The sequence below is a fragment of the Martes martes genome, assembly GCF_963455335.1.
Source record: "Martes martes genome assembly, chromosome: 15".
In the NCBI taxonomy this organism is placed as follows: Eukaryota; Metazoa; Chordata; class Mammalia; order Carnivora; family Mustelidae; genus Martes; species Martes martes.
Window position 1 is genome coordinate 61,848,219 of NC_137903.1, and position 20,642 is coordinate 61,868,860.

General features: G+C 43.1%; 1 protein-coding gene across 1 annotated transcript in view; it reads right to left on the minus strand.

Moving 5' to 3' along the window:
- EXO1 (exonuclease 1) overlaps positions 1 to 4,101 on the minus strand; it is a 35,515-nt gene extending 31,414 nt beyond the window's left edge. Inside the window, exons 1-3 of the mRNA XM_080824002.1 lie at positions 4,057 to 4,101; positions 3,467 to 3,688; positions 1,974 to 2,142 (exon numbers count right to left, since the gene is read on the minus strand). Coding sequence (XP_080680128.1) covers positions 1,974 to 2,134 — 161 coding nt within the window. The 5' untranslated portion in view covers positions 2,135 to 2,142; positions 3,467 to 3,688; positions 4,057 to 4,101. The remainder of the gene's footprint in view (positions 1 to 1,973; positions 2,143 to 3,466; positions 3,689 to 4,056) is intronic.
- Positions 4,102 to 20,642: the final 16,541 nt, after the last annotated feature.

Sequence of the window (20,642 nt, forward strand, 5' to 3'; positions counted from 1 at the left end):
TTAACAGCCAGTTCTGGGGGAAGGGATGCCTGTTCCCTAGCATTTGTCAATTTCCTTGACACGAATATGTTACAATGGTGAATAAACCACCAACGTGGGGTCACCAAATGCTGAGCTGAGAGAAGGTGTTATACAGCAAAGTCGTATGAGCCGGCTCCAGCACAACATTGCTCCATCACTCCACCACCCCAACAGTCTAGGATCCAAACAAGGATCCGTATCGCGTTTTATTCCAGCAATGCAATTAACAAAAAGAGCCACATTACAACTTCCATCATTTATAAAGAAAAGGATACTTTAACGAACAGAAATAGACATAATATTAAAAGATAATCTTTTAAAGCACATACACTCATCTTAATGCAAGACTCATTACGTGGTCCTTCTTTTTATTGTAAACCTGTGGCAACAGACACGAACTGGTCTATAGAACAGTGACTTTGTACTAATTCTGGGCCTACTATCATGTAAAAAACAGGGGAAAGCCAATACAAAACCATAATAAATCTCAAAGGAAATTCACATATTTTTTTCACCAGACAGAATCCAAACATCAGACCCCTGTTGCCGAAATCTTTCCAGGTCAGCGTATTAGGTCTACCTCGTTCCTTATAATGGTCATAATGGCTTATCATACACTTATCCAAAATTTTCTCACCTTTTCTGGTTAATATCCCCATCCAAAGGTGGATAAGAAAGAAAAAGTAAACTGTATCAAATGTGACTTATTAGTTGCTGTGAGGGAAAAAAAAAATTAAAGTCCACAGTACTTTGTAGGAAGTCCTGAAGCTTTTTAGTTCAATAAATTACTACAGGGCAGGTCTGGGGAATGCATCAATGACATCTCTAATAAAGGATGTTTTCTGTATTTTGAACAATTCTTCCAATTAGTAAAAAATCTCAGACTCAAGATTACAAAAAACTAGAGAAAGTTCTTCCCCTGTGAAGAGCTATTCAAAGAAACACTACAGGTAGAATGAAAAACTTGCAGTCTTCAGCTATCTGCAGTTACTCAAATTCAGTGGCAGAAAAGAAATGGCCTTTAAAAAAAAAAAAAAAAAAGAAGCCAGCAGATGCAGTGGCGGCAGGGCCCGGGCTCCTTCAGATCCCACATGTACTGTCTGGTCCAGGTCACTTTTGGTGAAATTAATTGGAGAAGAATGAAAGCCCAAAACATTCACCATTCAATAAAGCCTTTCCCTCTTTCCTCCAGGAAACAAACAGCATTAATACATTTTACCTATTTTGCATTGTGATTAAGTAAGTCACATTAAGGATCGGGGAACCTTTCCTCTAGGAGATAAATTACATATTGCAAAAAAGAAAATTCATAATAGTGATCACATAGCTCTGGGAAATCTCTGCTCTGAAATTATACTTGCTTCTTTTTCTAATGTTTCTATGTAAAAAAATAGAGAAGATATTAGTCCATGGAACAAGCCTCAAATGAGGTCGCAGTTATGACTGGATATCAGCAAGGCCCACCACTCTGGGCCCCAAGTACTGTAAAGGGGAGTCAGAACACCTTGTCCCTTTGAAGCAACTGTTTTGTTTTGCAAACAGGGCTCAGTTTCTTAGGTAAAAAATAAAAGACACAGGGGCGCCTGGGTGGCTCAGTGGGTTAAAGCCTCTGCCTTCAGCTCAGGTCATGATCCCAGAGTCCTAGGATCGAGCCCCGCATCGGGCTCTCTGCTCAGTGGGAAGCCTGCTTCCTCCTCTCTCTCTGCCTGCCTCTCTGCCTACTTGTGATCTGTCAAATGAATAAATAAAATCTTAAAAAAATAAAAAAATAAAAGACACAGTTCTTGGTTTTTGTCTCTTGGTGTCTTGATACTACATCACAGAATGAAGTCACTCCTGATTTGGCAATGTTATCAGTTTCACTTCTTGATAAACCAGGCATCGAATGAAAATGATCCCAATATAAGTCTGATTCTTAGTTGGCAAAGAATTAATACAAGGTCCCAACTTACTTATCAGTAGGTTCACCTTTGGCTAGTTTCTCAGCACAAGCAATAGCTCCTTTGTGAAGCCAGCAATACGTATCCACAGCTACTACCTGTCCTTTATACTTCCTCACGTGGATGGGTTCAGAAGCTTCTTTGATAAACTGCAGTAGTCCGTGTATCCCCATAGTGCCCACTATGTGATGTGAGACGAGAAAGGAAAAACAGCAATATTTAGAGCAAAATACATTTACTCAAAAGTTTTAGAAAAATAAGAAAAAGAGCTCAGAAACGGATACAGCAACTGTTTCTGCTTGATATTTGAGAACCACTGCTCTTCAATACATTAACTTGGCTCCTCTCTGCCTGGAAGTTCCAGTCCACGGTACTTATGCTAAGGTCACTTGACAGTTCCACAAAGGTTTATTCTTTCCAAAGTGCTTTCCCCCTTGGAATCGGGACATGCATTCCAAGCCTAGGCACACAGCAAGTGCTAAAAGCGCAGGAATCTCTGTCTCTCCAGAAAGGCATTGTTGAGATCTACCTCCTTCTAGCCAGGAAGAAGCCCGGAAGTCCCTTCTTTAAAGAAATTCTGGAGCTGGCTTAGACCTTTCTGAAGCACTACTGTTGACCCTTTGAACAAGGAGGGGGGTTGTATGCATCCACCCCCACCCAGCAGAAAATCCACATATGATTTGTGACTCCCCCAAAACTTAACTACTAATAGCCAGAAGCTTACCAATTTCATAAACTCGGTTAACACATATTTTGTACGTTTTGCGCATTATACACTGTATTCTTAAAGTAAGCCAGAGAAAGAAGAAAATGGCATTAAGAAAATCACAAGGAAAATACATTTACAGTACTGTACTGCATTAGTCGAAAAAAAATCCACGAATCCGGAGACCCTCACAGTTCTAACCCCTGTGGTTCAAGGGTCAGCCCCACTCCTCAAGATAAAAAGTAAAAGCAATGGGGCTGGGGGACCCTGGGTGGCTCAGTGGGTTAAAGCCTCTGCCTTCGGCTCAGGTCACGATCCCAGGACCCTGGGATCGAACCCCGCATCAGGCTCTATGCTCCGTGGAGAGCCTGCTTTCTCCTCTCTCTCTGCCTGCCTCTCTGCCTACTTGTGATCTCTGTCTGTCAAACAAATAAATAAAATCTTTAAAAAAAAAAAAAAAAAGCAATGGGGCTGAACAGCTGCTTAGCATTTCGTAACGTAAACCCCTCCCAGCAAACATTAAGTCGGGGCGGGGGGGGGGGCGGCGGAGACAAGAAAGAACGGGGTAAGAAGTCAGCCTCACCTGGAGACTGTATCAAAGCTCTTAGCTCTAGGACAGCAGCGCATTCGCCAGGTTGTGGAGCCAGGTGGGGGATTCTGACTCTTAAATACCGCAGGTCATTCGGATGCAGGTGTTCTCAAGCCACAGCCGGACAAAGGCAATTAGCCTCCTACCTCTCAGATAATGCCTCTAAAAAGAGTTTCCTTCCCCTTGGAGGGAAACTGACGTAGTACACACCTTGGGAAACGTCTCTTCTAAGCTAGGTAAATACGCTCGCCTAAACGTCTCCTCTTCAGCGGAGTGGGAACGACCGGGGGCCACACGGCGGGCCTCATCTCAGGGCGCCCGCCCGCCGCACGCTAGGTACCACCACACCGGCGACCTCCCCGCTTCACTCCTGTCCACCGGCCGTGCACGAGGGGCCCGCAAGGCCATTCCAGGAGACAGGTTTCCTTTCGCCTGCAAGACATCAAGAAGAAAATTCCCTTTTCCTCATTTAAGAGTCGGCGCTGCACGTGAGAGCGGGGCTGCCAGCTTGGGCAGCTGCCCTGCAGGAGTCCGGCGGGCGGGAGCCTGCGCCCGCGGACCGTCCCCGCGCCCGGGGCAGCCTTGGCCGGGCCTGCAGCGCGACTCGGGATCCTGCGGCCAGGGCGGGAAGACGCCGCCGGACCCTCTCCTCCCGGTCCCGGGCGACCAGAGTCCCGAGGGGACGCCACCCTGGACCACGCGCAGCCCGCTCCGCTCCCTTCCCGGGAACGGTTCTCCCCGTCCGCTGCAGCGCAGGTGAGCACAGGGTCCGAAACCTGCTCCCGACGCCCCCAGCTCACCTGCGCCAGAGCGCCCGAGGCAGGCGGCGCGGCACACCGGGAGCCGGCTGGCAACCGCGCACCGAGGGCTTTTCAATTTGCGCGGGAGAGCCCGAGGTCCCGCCCCAGCGGAAGTGACTCCAGAGCGCCCTCCGCGACGCCGGCTCCGCTTCTCGCGACCTCCGCTTCCGGGACCCGAGCCCCGCTCCTCGCCGGACGCCATGGTGGCCGCGGCCCTGCGACCCCCGCCGCCGCGCCTGCCTGGATACCGCGCGGCCTTCGGAAGGCGCCGGCGGAGCTGGAGCAGCGGGCCCACGGGAAACGGCGCCCGGAAGTTGGTCATTTTCGCTCTCGCCGGGGCTGCTGGGAGTTGTAGTTCTCCGCTGAAGGCGGCCTCAAGTCAGGGCTGCGGTGGTTTAAGGAGCGCCATCGCGCGTTTGTGTGGGTTTTTAAAACAACCTGAAAGATCACTGCCCCAAATTAGTCCCTTAGTCACTGCGGTGTGCACTTGACCCCAAGGGTCTCCAGAGACCCCTGCGCGGCGGGCTGCAGGGAAACAGAAGGTACGGCTTGAGTTACAATATTCTATGGACCCTTCCCGGAGACTTTGGGAGGGGAGAGAGGGGCGGTTAGTAAGGAATTCAGCTAGGAAGTGACAGAGTCTCCTGGACCCCACTCTGCCCACAGGGCCGTGAGCCCTCCTCTCTGCGGGGCCTCATCTTTGGCCCAGAAAGGCTTGAACAAAAACACTAAAGTAGTTCCCAACAGCTCAAGGCCACATCCCCAGGATGCCCTTGGCCACCTTTAACGTGCCTGCCTGATGAACCTCAAGGCTGCGTCAGAAGTTACTTTGTCCCAGCCAACACCCGATGGCAGGGTCTCGTCTCCCAGGGTCTGCAGGAGGGTAGGAGCCTGTCTTCTACAATCAATGGTTCACGCTCCCAGGTGACACTCCCTTCTTTTTGTCATTTTCACCTCCTTGAATCTGCTGAGCCTTCATTCCGCTCCTGCCACTCCGCCATTCCCTCTTTAAAACAACCCTCCCCCTGCCCCACCTCAGTACAAACCAGTTAAGAGCAGGACCGGTGTTCCCTGTTGCAATAGTGTTACCACTGATTAAAACTGTCCTTACCGCTTTACCTAGCGTCCAGCTTCATTCATCTTTGACCTAAATGGGGTCGGAGGGGGCAGGCTTTGTAGCCAAATAATGAGAATGAGCCCTATGGTGCACAGACTTGAAAGACGTTTCAGACTCTGGTGGTCCCGGGGGTGAGGCTTCCTGTCCTCATGATGCTCTAGACCTTCTATCTGTCCTCTTCCCTTAAGGATATTGTGATAAAAAATTTGGGGAAGAACCTCAGACCAGACCAGGGAGTGTGTTCTGGGCCCAGGGTTGAGCAGGAATGTTAGTAACTCCTACTCAACTTAAAGAGCCTAAGGGAAAGAAGGTTGTTTAAAAAAAAAAAAAAAAAATGCTCCCCATTTCACGATCTGTACGTTTCTCTCATGCTTCTTTTAAAGTCTTTTCATGATTAGTTTAACATCTATCAAAACCCATTTTACCTTAGAAATTGTTGGAACGGTGCCAATCTTGGGTTCTGTGCTCAGTGGGTACAGGGCTGCCTCCTCCCCAGGTCAGGTCATTAGAGCTGAGGCTAGTGGAGCTATCTTCCCTTGTGCTTCCAACGGCGATGGGTAGACCTCACCCTGGGCCAGCTTGGAACTGACCACAGGGTTCAATGGGGGACAGTTCCGAACCGCAGGAGGGGAAAGAGGAGCTTAAGTGTGGGTGGGGCGTGTTTGTAGAAAATTGTTCTTATACTCATTGGACTGCCCAGCTGTGGTCCAACCAAGAATCTGCCACACTTGGGGTTCTTAGGAAGAAACCCAGACCTTGGAAAGATGCCCAGCTCCATGGAATCCATCATGAAGTGAACACAGGAGGTTGCTGTGCTACGAACAGCCCATACCTTTACTGCTAATTTGACTCCCAAGTGTCAGACTGGATTCTCGGCTGCAGCATTTGAAGCCTGGAACTTTTAGAAAACACCAGTTACATTTCACTGAACAGAATCTTTCGACTTTTGGGGAGGATAGAACAATTTGAGTGAAATCAGGCAGTGACATGTGTTAGGTGTCCCTGTCATATGAGGTGGTATGGGGAACACAAAGAAATGGTCCCTGTCCTCAAGCAACTCAGGCTCTGATTATACAGGTAAAACATGTATCCTTTAAAAAGCCAAAGAACAAATCATGGTGGTATGTTGTTAAATTCTGCAATGAGTGGTACAGCCCCGAAGTTCTTAGCTGAACACTGTTTTTTGAAGTTTTCCCTAAACGCACCCAAACACCCTACAATGACCCCTTCACCCTGACATATCTCATGTTCTATTTTAATTGATTTTGTCCCTAGATTTAGCAAATACAGACCCAGTTAAATTAGAATTTCAAACAAGCCAAAGACATTTTTAGTATGTCTAGGCAATATTTGGGACATATACTAAAAAAAAATCCATGTTTATCTGAAATTCAAATTTGACTTGGTATTCCGTATTTTTATCTGGAAACCTTACCTTGGGGGCAAGGATTAAGTATCCTAATTTTCATATTCCTGGTGTTTAGCTCTGGTGCTGATAAAAAAAAGTCAGAATTTGTGGACTAATAAATGAATGTCTTAGGTACAGCACCATGCATTCTAGATTTTTCTGGGCAGCTCTGATTTTTAATTTGTTGAAAGGTCATGTACTCCCACTTTTAATTTGGAAAATACTACCTCTGTGGTTATGGAGTCAAGTTTTCTAAAATGCAGAACAGGGGTGATCATTCAGGGCCCCTCTGGGATGCCCCTCCACCTTCGTCTGGTTTCAAGCAGGGTGTTAGAGCAACAGTTGAAGAGCATGTGTCCCCCCCCCCCCCGGCACACTTAGACAAAAATGAGCATTTTCCAAGAAAAGAGGTGGAAATGGGTTCTTTTTCTTGGCAGGATGGGAGGCTTTTGCTCAGCACCAAATTTCCTTCCATGCCATGGAGACCTGGCCTGAGGTGCTGGGAAGGTCATCATTCTTTGCCATAAAGTTGGAACCGCGTTTTCATTTCGCTTCTCTGTTGAGCTCAACACGAATGTGCGAGAAGCAGGATGCTTACCGTGTAAGGGTGAAGAGGATGAGCAACAGTGTGGTTGTTATATAGACATGGAACTGATGCGGGAAACAAAGGCAAAAAAAAAAAAAAAAGTCACTTAAATTAAAATCTCCTTCCAGCTTGCAGCCCACAGACAGATCTTGAAACACTTGGAGTATGACCTTCCTCAAGGAACTCGTGGGTGCCTGAGGGCCTTCATGTTTAAAAGGAACCTTATCTTGGTAGCAGCTGGCCCCTCAAGGTCCTGAAAGCCTTGCTTCCGTGGAGACTTGCCCATCCCTAACCCCCACGAATTAAAAAGTATGCAGTGAGTCACTCCTCATTCCTTGATAACACTTTCTGCCTACAGGTCCTGCCCGTGAGTAGGCAAGACGTGAAGGGATAGACAGGAGAGATAGGAGGCCCCTGACTCCCCTGACTGGACTGGGAAACTATTCCCGGAGAGGCTGAGACAGAGCTAAACAAGAGCTAAAGAAACAAACCAAGATGGCGGAAGAGTCTCAAGGCCGCAAGCTTCCCAGTCAGTTCTCAGTAAGATGCCACTAAAAGCCCTCAGTGGCAGCCCATTTGGGGCCCTTCTCACGCTACAGAGCTTTTTCTTTCCTTTCGGTTCTTACCTTCACTTACTGAACTTTCACTTCACTTCACTCTTGTGTCTGTGAGGTTCATTCTTTGACTCTGCGAGACAAGAAGCTTGCTGTCCTGCAACAGAAGAGAATGGTCATCAAGGGCTCTAGTTTTCTGACTGAGGAATTTATTTTTAGGTGTCCGTTTTTATAGCCCAATCTGACTTATTTTTACTTCTATTTAATTGTTTTAAATTATTTTAATTGAATGATTTGTTTTCATTGCATTTTTAGTTACTTCTGTTATGGCAAGTGATACTTATGAAATTTGCTTTAAAAAAATAAGTTAAAAAATGAGTCAATTTAAAGAAAACCTATTAAGTAAATAACAGGACAGGTGTTTCTCCTTTGTGGCAAATATGAGTAAATGGAGTTTCCCAAACAGTCATTTTCTCCCATCTTTAAAATACCCCTTCAGCTTTTGTCCTATCTCTCTGCTTCCCTTATGGTAAAATGTCTTGACAGAACTGTCTGGGGCGGAGGGGGGGGGGATGGGGAAGAATCGTTTGTTTTTGCTTTCTCAAATTCTTCCATTCATTATTATGTATTTTTTAATTAATGTATAATATACACAGAAAGATGCACAAATGCTAAGCCAATTATCCCAAAATAAACATAATATGTTACCCCCACCTAGCCCTCCCAGAAGACCTTCACCGCCCCAGGTTATTCACTCATCTCAAAGCTTCTAGTTTTTGTTTTTGTTTTGTTTTAATTAGAAAAACCAACGTTGAGAAGATGCAATCCCCTTTCCTGGTGAGCTCGGGATCAGCCCTACCATAGGTAAAAATAGATGTGGCTTTTTTTGACTTGAGTGGGAAGTTGCGGCTCACAATAAGATGGCAGGATGATAGTTCCAAGGTGGTGAGCTGACGGAGGACACCCTTTCCCCAGACAGCTCGAAGGGACACTGCCATTGAAAAACTCAGTGAAATTCAACCTGAAACACGAAGCAGATGTCAATACATCAATGGAGTGAGGAGAACAACCAGTACCAGCCTGCTTAGTGAGGAGAAATGCAAGAGGGAGAGGCTGGGCTTGAACAAAGGAGTCACGCTGATTACGAGGGGACGAGTGGTCCTTGTGTTGAGAGAGCCAGACTGTGCACGAAGCAGCTGCTCTCAGAATGAAAGAATAATGAATTCGTGTCCACTTACTGGTCTTTCAGCCTCCGGGGCACTTACTCAGCCAGCAATTCTATTTTCAGAAGCAGAGGATAAACACAGGCTTTAATCTCACCATTTAAAATCTAATAAATATTTTTACCAAACATCTGTGGCCAATTTTCCCATTGTTCGTTTGTACATCTACAAGCATATTTTATCTCCGTAGCTGTCGTCTGCTGTTCCTTATGTAACGCCTCGCTTGGTTAAGAGCTTAGGCTCGGGACCTATATTACCTGGATTCCCAACTGGTCTGCGCCTCCGGTGAGCTATTAATCAGCTGCCTTAGGGAAAATGTCCTCGTCTCCTTATTTTTCAGTTTATCTGAAGCTGGGGTGGGTAATAGATCTAACAGGATTGTGAAGATTAAGTGAAATGTTGTATGTAAAGCAAATACAATGTCTCAATATTGGTTAAGTGAAAAAAAAGAAGCCCACAACATTTAATAGTGTGTAGTGATCTATACCGGGCCGAGAACTTTCACACATATTTTTTATTTGGTCTTCACTGTCACTTAGTCAGAGTTCAGGTTTGTCATTTTCATAAAAAGGAAGGTTTTTAGCTCCGTTCAAGGGCTCACATAATAGCATAGAACAAATGGTAGAGTCAGAATATTTTATCTAAGAAGACGTTTTCCTCCTTAACTTAATGGCTTTTTACAGCATTATGCTACTTCCCTTTAAAACGGAATTGCTGTTCTCTTCGTAGTTGATTTGGCCAACTTCATTCATCACGGAAGAATCAAAATGAGAGCCCAGGTCCCCTCCTGCACAACTCATCTGAACCTCAGCCTTCCCTCAAGAACTCCTCAGAAGGAACTGAATTGGTGAAATAAAAATCGTGCCTGTGCATATTATCACCCATTTCTGAAAACCTGCTGAGACCTAAAAGACTACTTAGTTAGGCAAGGAATGGAAATTGAAATTCACTGTGCAGAAGTCTTTTAGGTACAAATGACAGAGACCCAACTTAAACTAGCTCTTATAAAAGGGGATATTATTCCCTCTGTTATGGGTTGAATTCTATCCCCCTCGAAAAAGATGATATTGAAGCTCTAACTCCCAGTACCTCAGAATGTGACCATATTTGGAGATGGGATTATTACAGGGATAATTAAGTTAAAATGAGGTCATTAGAGTGGGTCTCACCACTGTGACTGAGGTCCTCATGGAAAGGGGAGTGTGGATACAGAGATGTGTATAGAGGGAAGACAATGTCAGAGACACTGGAGAAGCTGGCCGTCTACAAGTCAGGGGGAGAGCCCTGGACACATCCCTCCCCCACAGCCCTCAGAAGGAACCAGCCTGCCAACACCTTGATCTTGGACTTCTATCTTCCGGAACTGTGAGAAAATAGATTTCTATTGTTTAAGCCACTTGGTATGTGGTTCTTTGTTGCAGGAGCCCTGGCAAAGTGGTACACCCTCTTATACCTGGAAAGTTCAGGGGTAGGATTTAAGCAGGGGTGGACTAAGAGAACAAATGATATCACCAACACTTGACATGAAGTGTTTGTAGGCAGGCTGCGTGTGTGGGCAATCTTGGCAGCTTAAAAGTTAGTATCTAATCACTTAGCAACTTCCATGAGACGAGGGAGCCTTTTCTCAACTGCTTCAGCAAAAGGCCCAGGACAAGGGTTTACTGGCTCTAATCTACCCAGCTTCGGTTAGGCCCAAGCCTAGAAAGCCGGGTTGGGAGAAGAGGCAGGCCGTCTCGGCATCACTGAAATCACATGACCTTAGAGCGGTAAAAGGTGACTTCCAAAAGAGAAATTAATTGATGTTACCAGGAGAAGGAGAGCTAGAGCGCTCAGGAGGCCTGTGTCACCACACGCACCTGCTTGTGTCAAGCACTGTTGCGGCACTCTTGCCTAACTGTCCTATCCATGGCACTAGTTAAGAAACTGAGGTTCAAGGCATCAAGACCTGTTGGCAGAGCTGAATATTGTCAGATAGTTGCAGAGTGTTTACGATGTGTAAGACACGCTCTTAGCTAAGGAGTACGAATGCAAGGACACGTATTGTCCCTGTGCCCACGGTGCTTAGAGACCAGTGGGGAGATAGACCAAAACACTGAACATCTTTCTGTAAAATAAAAGGGAGCCACAAGAGGAACAGAATCAATAGGCAGTAGGAACAGAGTACTGTGAAAATCATTAAATCTGCCCAGGCGGGGAGAGGGAGGGGGGTCCAGTATAGCAGGTGGGTTGGGAAAGGTCCTACTCACACTTGTCAAAAAGGTCTTACTACACTTGTGCCAGGTTAATCTGTCAGAGCACTGGGAGGCAATGATATTATTAAACCTTGTAGAGCCTGGTGCCTGGAGAGTATTTATTAGGTATTTATGGAATGAGGGATGGGAAGAATGAAGTGGGTCTTATTTGAAGAAGCTAAATGTCATTAAGCCCTGGTCTTGCTTTATCAGTTCTGAGTCTTCACCTCTGTGTACATTTCCAGGATCACTTGTTCATTACATCCAAGCTCTCCTTCCTGCTCACTTCCATTCATTCTGCAAACAGAGGACTCAAAGCTCTGAAGTTTGCACTGTCCTTTCCTCTGAGTTTTGAACAACTTTCCTCAGTTCTTTTTACCTACTGTATAATGAATCGTCTCTCCTAGAACATTGTTTTCCAAACATTTGCTTTATTTAGCTTTCAAAAGCACCTCAGCAGAACACGCTATAGCTCCCCACTGCTCTGCTTGATTAGTTTTCAGGAGTAAAAAATGTGGTGACTTTATAAAATATGTAGGCCTTCATAAATCTTTGGGTATCTGTCTAGGTGATATATATTTTTCATTTCTGTTCTGCTGATTCTCGATGATCAAATTTCCACAAAGACACAAAGAAGGGTATCTGACTTGTCCCCACACTGGTGCCCTCCCAGCCTCCTTGCTTTTTCCTGCCCTACCTTCGGGGATCACTCTTTCCCACTGAGGTAGGTACTCACTGCCCTCGTACCTTCATGAGAAGAAGCTACTGAGAAGGCTCCAGTAGGACCATGCCCACCACCACAGCTGATGATCCCAATGACCTCTGCAGAAGGAAATTTGAATTCATTGACTCTCAGTGATTCTTTAGGGGTTGGGTTCCTTTTCTATGCACACCACCTACAGCTGGTCTCCAGGCTGAGGTATTTCTGCCCACTGGGGACTAGATCCTCCGCTACAGAGGCTTGGCTCAAGAAGTGTGTCAGTCATAGTGAACCCAGCTCATTCCACTGGGAGTCTGTCTCCATTAGACGTGGACTAACGTTTTCTGCTTCAAAATTCCTATAAAGCAGTGTAGAGTCTACAAATATTTTTGGCAAAAGCATTTCTGGGTTGGCATAACCCAGGTATCATACCCTGATCTCCATGCCATTGTATCTTTATCCGCCTGTCTTCATTAGTTCTTCAAGTGATATAAATACTTTCTCTGAAACTTCGAGTTTTCAGGTCTCTCTGTAAGTGATACTGGTGAAATGCTGCTAGTAGCTTTCTAGAAGTTATCAGACCACCCGAGAAACCCCTTTTCAGTGGAAACTGTAATGATTCAAAGCACCAGTGTCAAAGGACACTGACTTTATCCATCATATCTTCTCGGGTTGGGTGACCTTTTGATCATGACCGTGAGTGGACCGCAGACCATCTGCTCCCTCTGTTTTACTTGGCACATCCCGTCTCCTCTAGATGAGCTGGTGGTTAACGGCAGGGGTCCTAATGCACCTCAAGTCCTGCTCATCCCCCTCCCCCTCAAACTGTATATTTCGTATTTCGATCTGGCTCCTAAAGATTAACAGCTACGGAAATGCTCCTGGCAATTACTTTGTCATCCTTGGGTAGAATTTCTGCTTAGACCAGATGTCCCGTCCTTCCTCAGATTACCTGTTCGTGACAAGTCAAGATGTCCTTGTACCTCTTAAATAAATGTGTATTTTCTCATTATAATAGAAATACATATTATTGTACTGCATATTTTGTAGTGACCCCAGGTAAACACAGAAATGATGGAGAAGGCAACAAAAGTCCCCAGGAAGACTGAAATCCGACTATTCAGAGGTAACCACTGTTAACAGTCTGTCTTTTTGGCACTGTATATATATATGTATGTGTATATATAGTCTCAAGTTCTTCTCATATTTTATTATCTCATGAGCATTTTCCTGTGCGGTATTTTTGAAAATATCATATTATATATTTCTTCATCATGGATGAGTCCTTATGATTGAATTGTTTACCTATTGTTGGATATTTAGCTTGGTTTTATCTTTCCTTGTAGATGGTGGACGTAGTTACATCTTTATCCTCTTACCCCACGACCTCCTTGGAATAAATTCCTTGGAGAGGAACTGCAGAACTTGATTATCTTGATCTTATTGTCCTTGATGTGTATGGACTGCCCTTCTGCAAATGATTAGCAATTTAAACCACCAGTTCTTTAAAGGGCCTCTTCTAATGTTTCCCCAGCGATGTAGGATATTTTCATTAAGAGACATTTCTACCGCGCGCGAGGTGAAAGATGTTATCACACTCTTCCTTTCCATTTTATTTATTTGACTGCTAAGAAGTTGAGCATCAAGTCTTATGTGCTTTTTCCTTTTTTTGCATTTATTTTGTATGCTCACTCACGATGCCCTCTGCTTATTTTTCCTACTAGACTATTCAAGTTTTCTTTTCTTTTTCTTGTCTTTCTTTTATTGATGCTGGACCTCAAATGTAGAGAGTTGAGGTAATGATATTCCTTTTTTCACGCACATTGCTCCCTTTCATCCCATCTCATTGCCTCTCCCCACACCCGACAGAGGCAAGCTTCCTGGTGTATTCATTCATATGTGTTGTGAAATATGTACTATTGGAGGCATGTATTTCAGATCGATATAAATCAAGTGGTATTAATATTACATTTACTTAGCACAATTTTAAGGATCACCTGTGTTGCTCTGTGTGTATCTAGTACTTTACTTCTAGCTGCTGCAGAGTACTACATGACGGGTGGATATGGGTATACTCAGCAGGAGGGGAACTGCTCGGTGCTACCGGACGTGACTAACCACCCGCTGCTCCTCAGACGGCTATTCCAATTCCCACCAGCAGTGCATAGAAACTCCTAAACCCCTACGTTCTTCCCATACTTACTGGTCACTTTAACAGGTAAGAGTAGGTATTATTGGGGCGCCTGGGTGGCTCAGTGGGTTAAAGACTCTGCCTTTGGCTCAGGTCATCAACCCAGGGTACTGGGATCGATCCCCACGTCGGGCTCTCTGCTCAGCAGGGAGCCTGCTTCCCCTCCTCTCTCTGCCTGCCTCTCTGCCCACTTGTGATCTCTGTCTGTCAAATAAATAAATAAAATCTTTTTAAAAAAAGAGTAGTTATTATTTTACTGTGCATTTCTCTGATTGCTAATGAATTTGAGTATCTCGGTCTGGGTTTTCTCTTGACTAATCACAGACTTTATGTAGTTTTTAAATGTTTTCAGGTTTACTTGGGTTCTTTATAGATATATAAAGATATATATTATCTGAGCCTCTTGCATGTTTCACTCCACTTGTACATCATGTTTGTTAGCAGTGTTCCCTTCAGTTTAATTTTGTTCGTGCTATTTTATACACTCGTCTTAAATTTAGTGGATAGTCAGCTCTATTAATGGTATTATGTGATTTCATCTAATATATTTGTGATATTTGGCAAAGTAATTGTTTCTCTTCCACACTAGCAACCTGTTCTACTGCTTTCTTCCCAAAACGTCAGCCAGTTGTTTCAAAACGTGTGTTGTCACTTTTGATCCACTAGGGGCCAACACTTACTTGAAAGAAACTGATGTCCCTTCCTAAAACTCATCCTTTTCTCTCTGGGGCGGGGGGGAGTAGTTAAAATAAGCCTTATGTAAAAATAAGTAATTTCCACTTAAATTAAATGACTGGAAATTATATAAAAGAGTCTAAGTAAAATGAAAAGGCTACCAAAGAGATAAAAAGAATTCTGAGGTTTTTTAACTGGAAACAAACAAACCAACCCCAAACCCAAAAAATACAAATAAAGCAGTTAAATTTTTTAACAAATTAACTCAGAAGAAAATTTTAGTTTTAAAATAAAAATAAAAATGGTCCAGCTTCTATTCAAAGTCTACATTAATTGTTAGTAAATAAGAGGTAGGTAACAAGAAACAGCGGTAATGACTTTTTCTACTTTTCTCCCCCTCTTTGCTCTGAAAGGCCAGGAGGTGGGGCTCTCCCGCCCTCCATATTCTCTAGGCTCCTACACAAATAACCGAGTGGAAAACTATTCTCAAACTAAATAAATCAGTTGTCTTAATTCAAGTGAGGCAATCTGTACAAAAGATCCGTGCTGACCTTAAAGCAGTCATTGAAAATTGCTTCCTCTCTGAGCCCCATTAAAATTCTTAAATCATGTTTATGACACAGAAGTAGACAAATCCACAAACGGAGGAATGGAGGAAGAGAAGGCGGAAGAAGTTGGTTGCATTTATACACACTAACAACAAACTATTCCAAAGGGAAATTAAGAACACAGTCCCATTTACAATAGCATAAAAAAGAACAAAAAACTTAGGAATAAACAAGGAGGTGAGATACACTAAGTAGAACACACTGATGAAAAAACCAAATGAATAAACAAAGAAAAGGCAGAATCAAACCTATAAACATGGAGAACAATCTGATGGTGAGAGTTTGGGCAAAATGCATGAACGGAAGGAGGAGAGAGAGGCTTCCACTTACAGAAGGAGTAAGTCATGGGAATAAAAGGCACAGTACACAGGCCTTTTACAGTCAATGATATTGTAAAAGTGGTGTACTGAGACAGGTGGTAGCTACCTTGTGGTGAACGCAGCATAGTGTATAAGCTTGTTGAATCACTGCTTTGTGCACTTGAAACTAATGTAACTTTGCGTGTCAACTATACTAAAAAAAAAAAAAGAAGAAATATAAAACACTGATGAAAGAAATTAAAGCAGACAAATACATGGAAAGACTTCCCATGTTCATGTGTTAGAAAAATTAATACTTAAAAGGTCCAAACTACCCAAAGAAATCTACAGATTCATTGCAATCTATCAAAATCCCAATGGTACTTTTCACAGATGTGGATTAAGAACAACCCTAAAATTCATATGGAACCGTAAGACACTGAATAGCCAAAATAATTTTGAGACAAAAGAACAAAGCTGGAAGTCTCACACTTTCTGATTTGGAAAATATAGTACAAAGCTATGGTAACTCAAACAGTATGGTGCTGAGGTGAAGACAGACATGTAGATCAATGGAACTGAATAGGGAGTGCAGAGGTAAATGCTCATATATACAGTCAACGGATCTTCTACAAGAAGGTCAGACCACACAATGGTGAGAAGATAGTCTCTCAACAAATAGTGTTGGTAAGATTGGATTTCTATAAGCAAAAAATCAAAGCGGTCCATACACCAAATCAATTCAAAATGGATTAAAGACTTAAATGTAAGACCTGATACCATATAATTCCTTAAAGAAAACACAAAGGGAAGATTTCTTGACAATTATTTTCTGGTTGACACCAAAGGCACAGGCAATAATACCAAAATAAACAATGGAGACTACAAACTAAAAAGCTTCTTCACAGCAAAGGAAACAATCAACAGAGCGAGATATGTCCTACGGGATGAGAGAAAATATTTGTGAACCATCTATCTGATAAGAGGTTAATAAACAAATATGTAAGAATCTCTTATAACTCAATAGGAAAAAAACAAATAACCTGATTAAAATATGGCCAAAGGACTCAAATAGACATTTCTCCATCAAGACATACAAATGGCCAGCAGGTGTATGAAAAGGGGCTCAACATCACTGATCTTCAGGGAAATGCAGATCTAAACCATCATGAGACCATCACTGTTTGGATGGCTACTGCCAAAAAAAACAAAAAAAGGACAAATGTTGGCAAGGGTGTGAAAAAACTGGAACCTTATATGCTTTTCCATAGAATAGTGCAGCCACTGTGGAAAACAGTATGGAGTTTCCTCAAAAAATTAAGGATAGAACTTCTATATGATCTAGCAATCCTACTTTTGGGAATATATCCCAAAGAACTGAACTACCTCATGGCTGAAAATTTTTCATTGACATTTTAAAATAGGGTTAAAAATTTTAATATAGATCTTGCATGTTTATTCTTAAATGTATCCCTAAGAAGTTAATATTTTAATTGTTGTTGTATATTTCTGGTATCTATTAGTTGTTGTTTGTTCACTGGAAAACTATTGATTTTTTTGCAATAATTTTGTACCTAAGACAACTTACCGAATTTTCTTCTTGTTTATAATGGCTTTTAAGTTAACCCTCTTGGGTTTTCTAGGTATACAGACACAACATGTGAGAACAATACATTTCAATTTTATTGTCTTCATTTCCAAAGAACAAAGTAAAAATCTACAAAAAAAAGTAAAACTATGTAACTTTTTGTTGTACATAGAACCATTACTGATGGAATAAACATCTGGGATATAGAGTAGAAGTTAGGTCTATCTTAAAATAATTGGTGCGGAGGCGGTGTGGAGAGAGAGAGAGGGAGAGAGGGAGAGAATTTACCCAGGAAAAAAAATGAGTAAGCTCTTGGCAGTGATTAAGAAAATTAGAAAGCCTACCTAATAGCAAATATGTATAATAAACATGAACAGTAATGGACATTAGTATCTGTCAAATCTGTTATATTATGGCACCTACTTTGAACTTTAAGGCCAAATTCTCCTTAATACTGTGAGTAACATAGTCAGGTTGCGTGGCATGTCCTTCAGCCCGCAACAGCAATAGCTACCGAAAAGTGGGGAACTCTGTCTCCTTTTCTGGTGACAAAGTTGAAACTAATGGACAGTGATCACCCTGACCTGCTTCTTCCTTTTCCCCAGCCAGAGATAAAAGAATTCCCACTGACTCCTAATCAAAGGAAGGGGGAGAGAAAGGATGCGAGAGCACCATCGGATTCAGACTCCGTAATGGACTGTTAGCAAAAGATGACAGCCCTCTTGCTGTTATCAGAAGGGGAACACTGAGCGTCTCATCCCTTGTGAGAAGAGTCCGCTTTCGGATGGGGCAGTTACTCACTCTTTTGCAGGCTCTTCCTGACTTTGTTGGCTTCCTTTAAGCTGGTGTCTCTGCCCTGGCTAGCAGCCTGCTTCCTCCCTGCCAAAAAATTATTTTGGATTCGATTCATGGTTTGCCTCCTTTTTTTTTTTTTTTTTTACACTTTAAAGGAATTGGATACTCTATTTGTGTGCTAAATAAATTTTATGTGCATTTAAGTATTCTCAGACAGTCCAGTAAATTCTACAGACCTCTTTTTATAAAGACATAACCAACTTGACTGAGAAACAGAAGACAGACCTGATTATGGAGTTTCCATTACATGAATGAGATTATATGTTTCATGACACAAATGGGCTCATCTGCTCAGACTTGTGCTTTTCACATTAACAGTCCAGTTTGAGGTAACTCACTCTTTTAATGACTTATAATCATGCACTGTATGCAGGTACTACAAGTGAATGGACCAATTCTTTATCAGTGGTAATTTGGGTGGTTCTGGCAAAAATTCATTGCATTTTATACACCAGTCTTTAACCGATGGTAGCCTGAATGAGAATGAGGACAGATATACCAGAATCCTGGCTTTGCCCACAGTAGAAGGACTTCCTAGTGGACCAGTGTTCGCTCTGTAGCACTGGAGCCAAATGAGAGTTGCCAAGCATTGGGAGCTGTGATTAGGGCCACCGATGTTTGGATATGATGGCATTGGTGGGTGCCCTGGCATGAGGCAAGGCCACGAGAGGAGCCACAGAAGTTGGCCTGGTATGTTCCAGTACTCTGGCTTAGTAACTGCAGCATTGGACAGAAATGACAATGACATTTTCATAATCCCATAATCCCAAAATGGTGGCACTAATGCTGGTCTTACTGACAGTATTTTATATATAAAAAAAAGAATTATATGATGCCATCATCTTCCACACTTTGTCATCAGAAACTGATGAACGTGAGAGAGAGCCAAGGACTGTTTGTTCCTGTGTCCTTCCAGCCTAAATATTCTAGAAAAGGTAAACTGGGAAGAAGTTAAAATAAATTATCCCACAAGAGAATCAGCTGTTTCTCAGAAAATGGGTTCGGTCCTCTCAGGAAAGAAAGGGAAGAGCACTAACCTACAGCTTCCTCATCTTTTCTTCCCCTCCTCGCCCTACGCCTTCCCTCCCACTCCATTTTCCACACAGCCCCTTCCTAAGTCCTGATGCTCCCCCTCACCCCTGTTCAAATTCCATCAGGGACTTCTGGAAACAGCCCAAACTAGCTCTGGGAAATAAAAGGCTCTGAGAACAAAAAATGCTCACTTCACTAGTAATTTAGAAAATTGGAATTAATACAACCAAAGGGTACTTTGAACAGGCTTTAGAAGCGAAGTGATGTAGTAAGAAAGCTTTCTAGCAAGTCACCTCTATTTATTTATTTACTTATTTAATCTGTTTATTGTTTACAAGATTTTATTTATTTGAGAGCAAGGGCGGGGGGCAGAGGGAGAGGTAGAAGGAGGCTCCCCACTGAGCAGGGAGCTGGACGAGGAGCTCCATCCCAGGACCCTGGGATCATGACCTGAGCCAAAGGCAGACACTTAACTGACTGAACCACCTGGGCGCCCCCAAGTCATCTCTATTTAATATAAAATGTAAATGCAGTATAGAACTCTCTGGATATATCTCATAATGTACATAATTCAGAATTTAGGTTTTTGAAATACTGAAATAATGATGCTATGCTTGGAAAAATACCAGAAAATACTTGGATTTTCAAAAATAGCATGATATTCCGGCATACCAGAATACACTTGACCATCGCTTCTTGGCCTTTTGGCTAAGATCAAGTGCAGAATACACTTGACCACTGAACAATATGGGGAGTGCCAACCTCCATGAAGTTTAAAATTCATGTAAAACTTTTGACTCTCCTAAAACTGAACTACTAACAGCCTACAGTTGACCAGAAGCCTTACTGATCACATCAACAGTTAATCAACACTAATTTTGTATGTTCTATATGTTATATGCTGTATTCTTACAATAAATTAAGTTAGAGGGAAGAAAATGTTATTAAAATCATAAGGAAGAGAAAATACATTTACAGAATGGTACTACGTTTAGCAAAAAAACAAATTCTGTGTATAGGTGGGACCTACAGAGTTCAAACTCGTGTTGCTCAAGGGCCAACTCAACTCCATCATTTGGAATGATCCTAATGGTCAAGGCTGGAAAGACTGAACAAGGAGGCAAAATACCAGGATGGGACACCAAACCAACAGTTAGAACCAACCCCTGGAACTGGGTGAAGTTAACACCGTACAGCAAAGGGGGCCTGAATTTGGAGCCAACAGACTGAGGCTCCATGCTGGGACTCTTATTGAAGTTGTTGGGTTTTGGACAAGTTCCTTCATCCCACTGGGCCTTAACTTTCTTCATCAGTACAACATGCACAGTAACTCTGCTCTTCCTCTTCCACAGGGCTGCTGTGACAGAACAGATGATACTGGGAACAAAAACCGTAAAAATAAGACCTAAGGCTCTAAGGATAGAATCGTCCTTTATTTCAAAATTTTAAGTTGGAAAAGAAACAACATGGTACGATTTTGCTCTCAAGCTGCGTGAAGCTGACTCCTTTCTTCAATGTT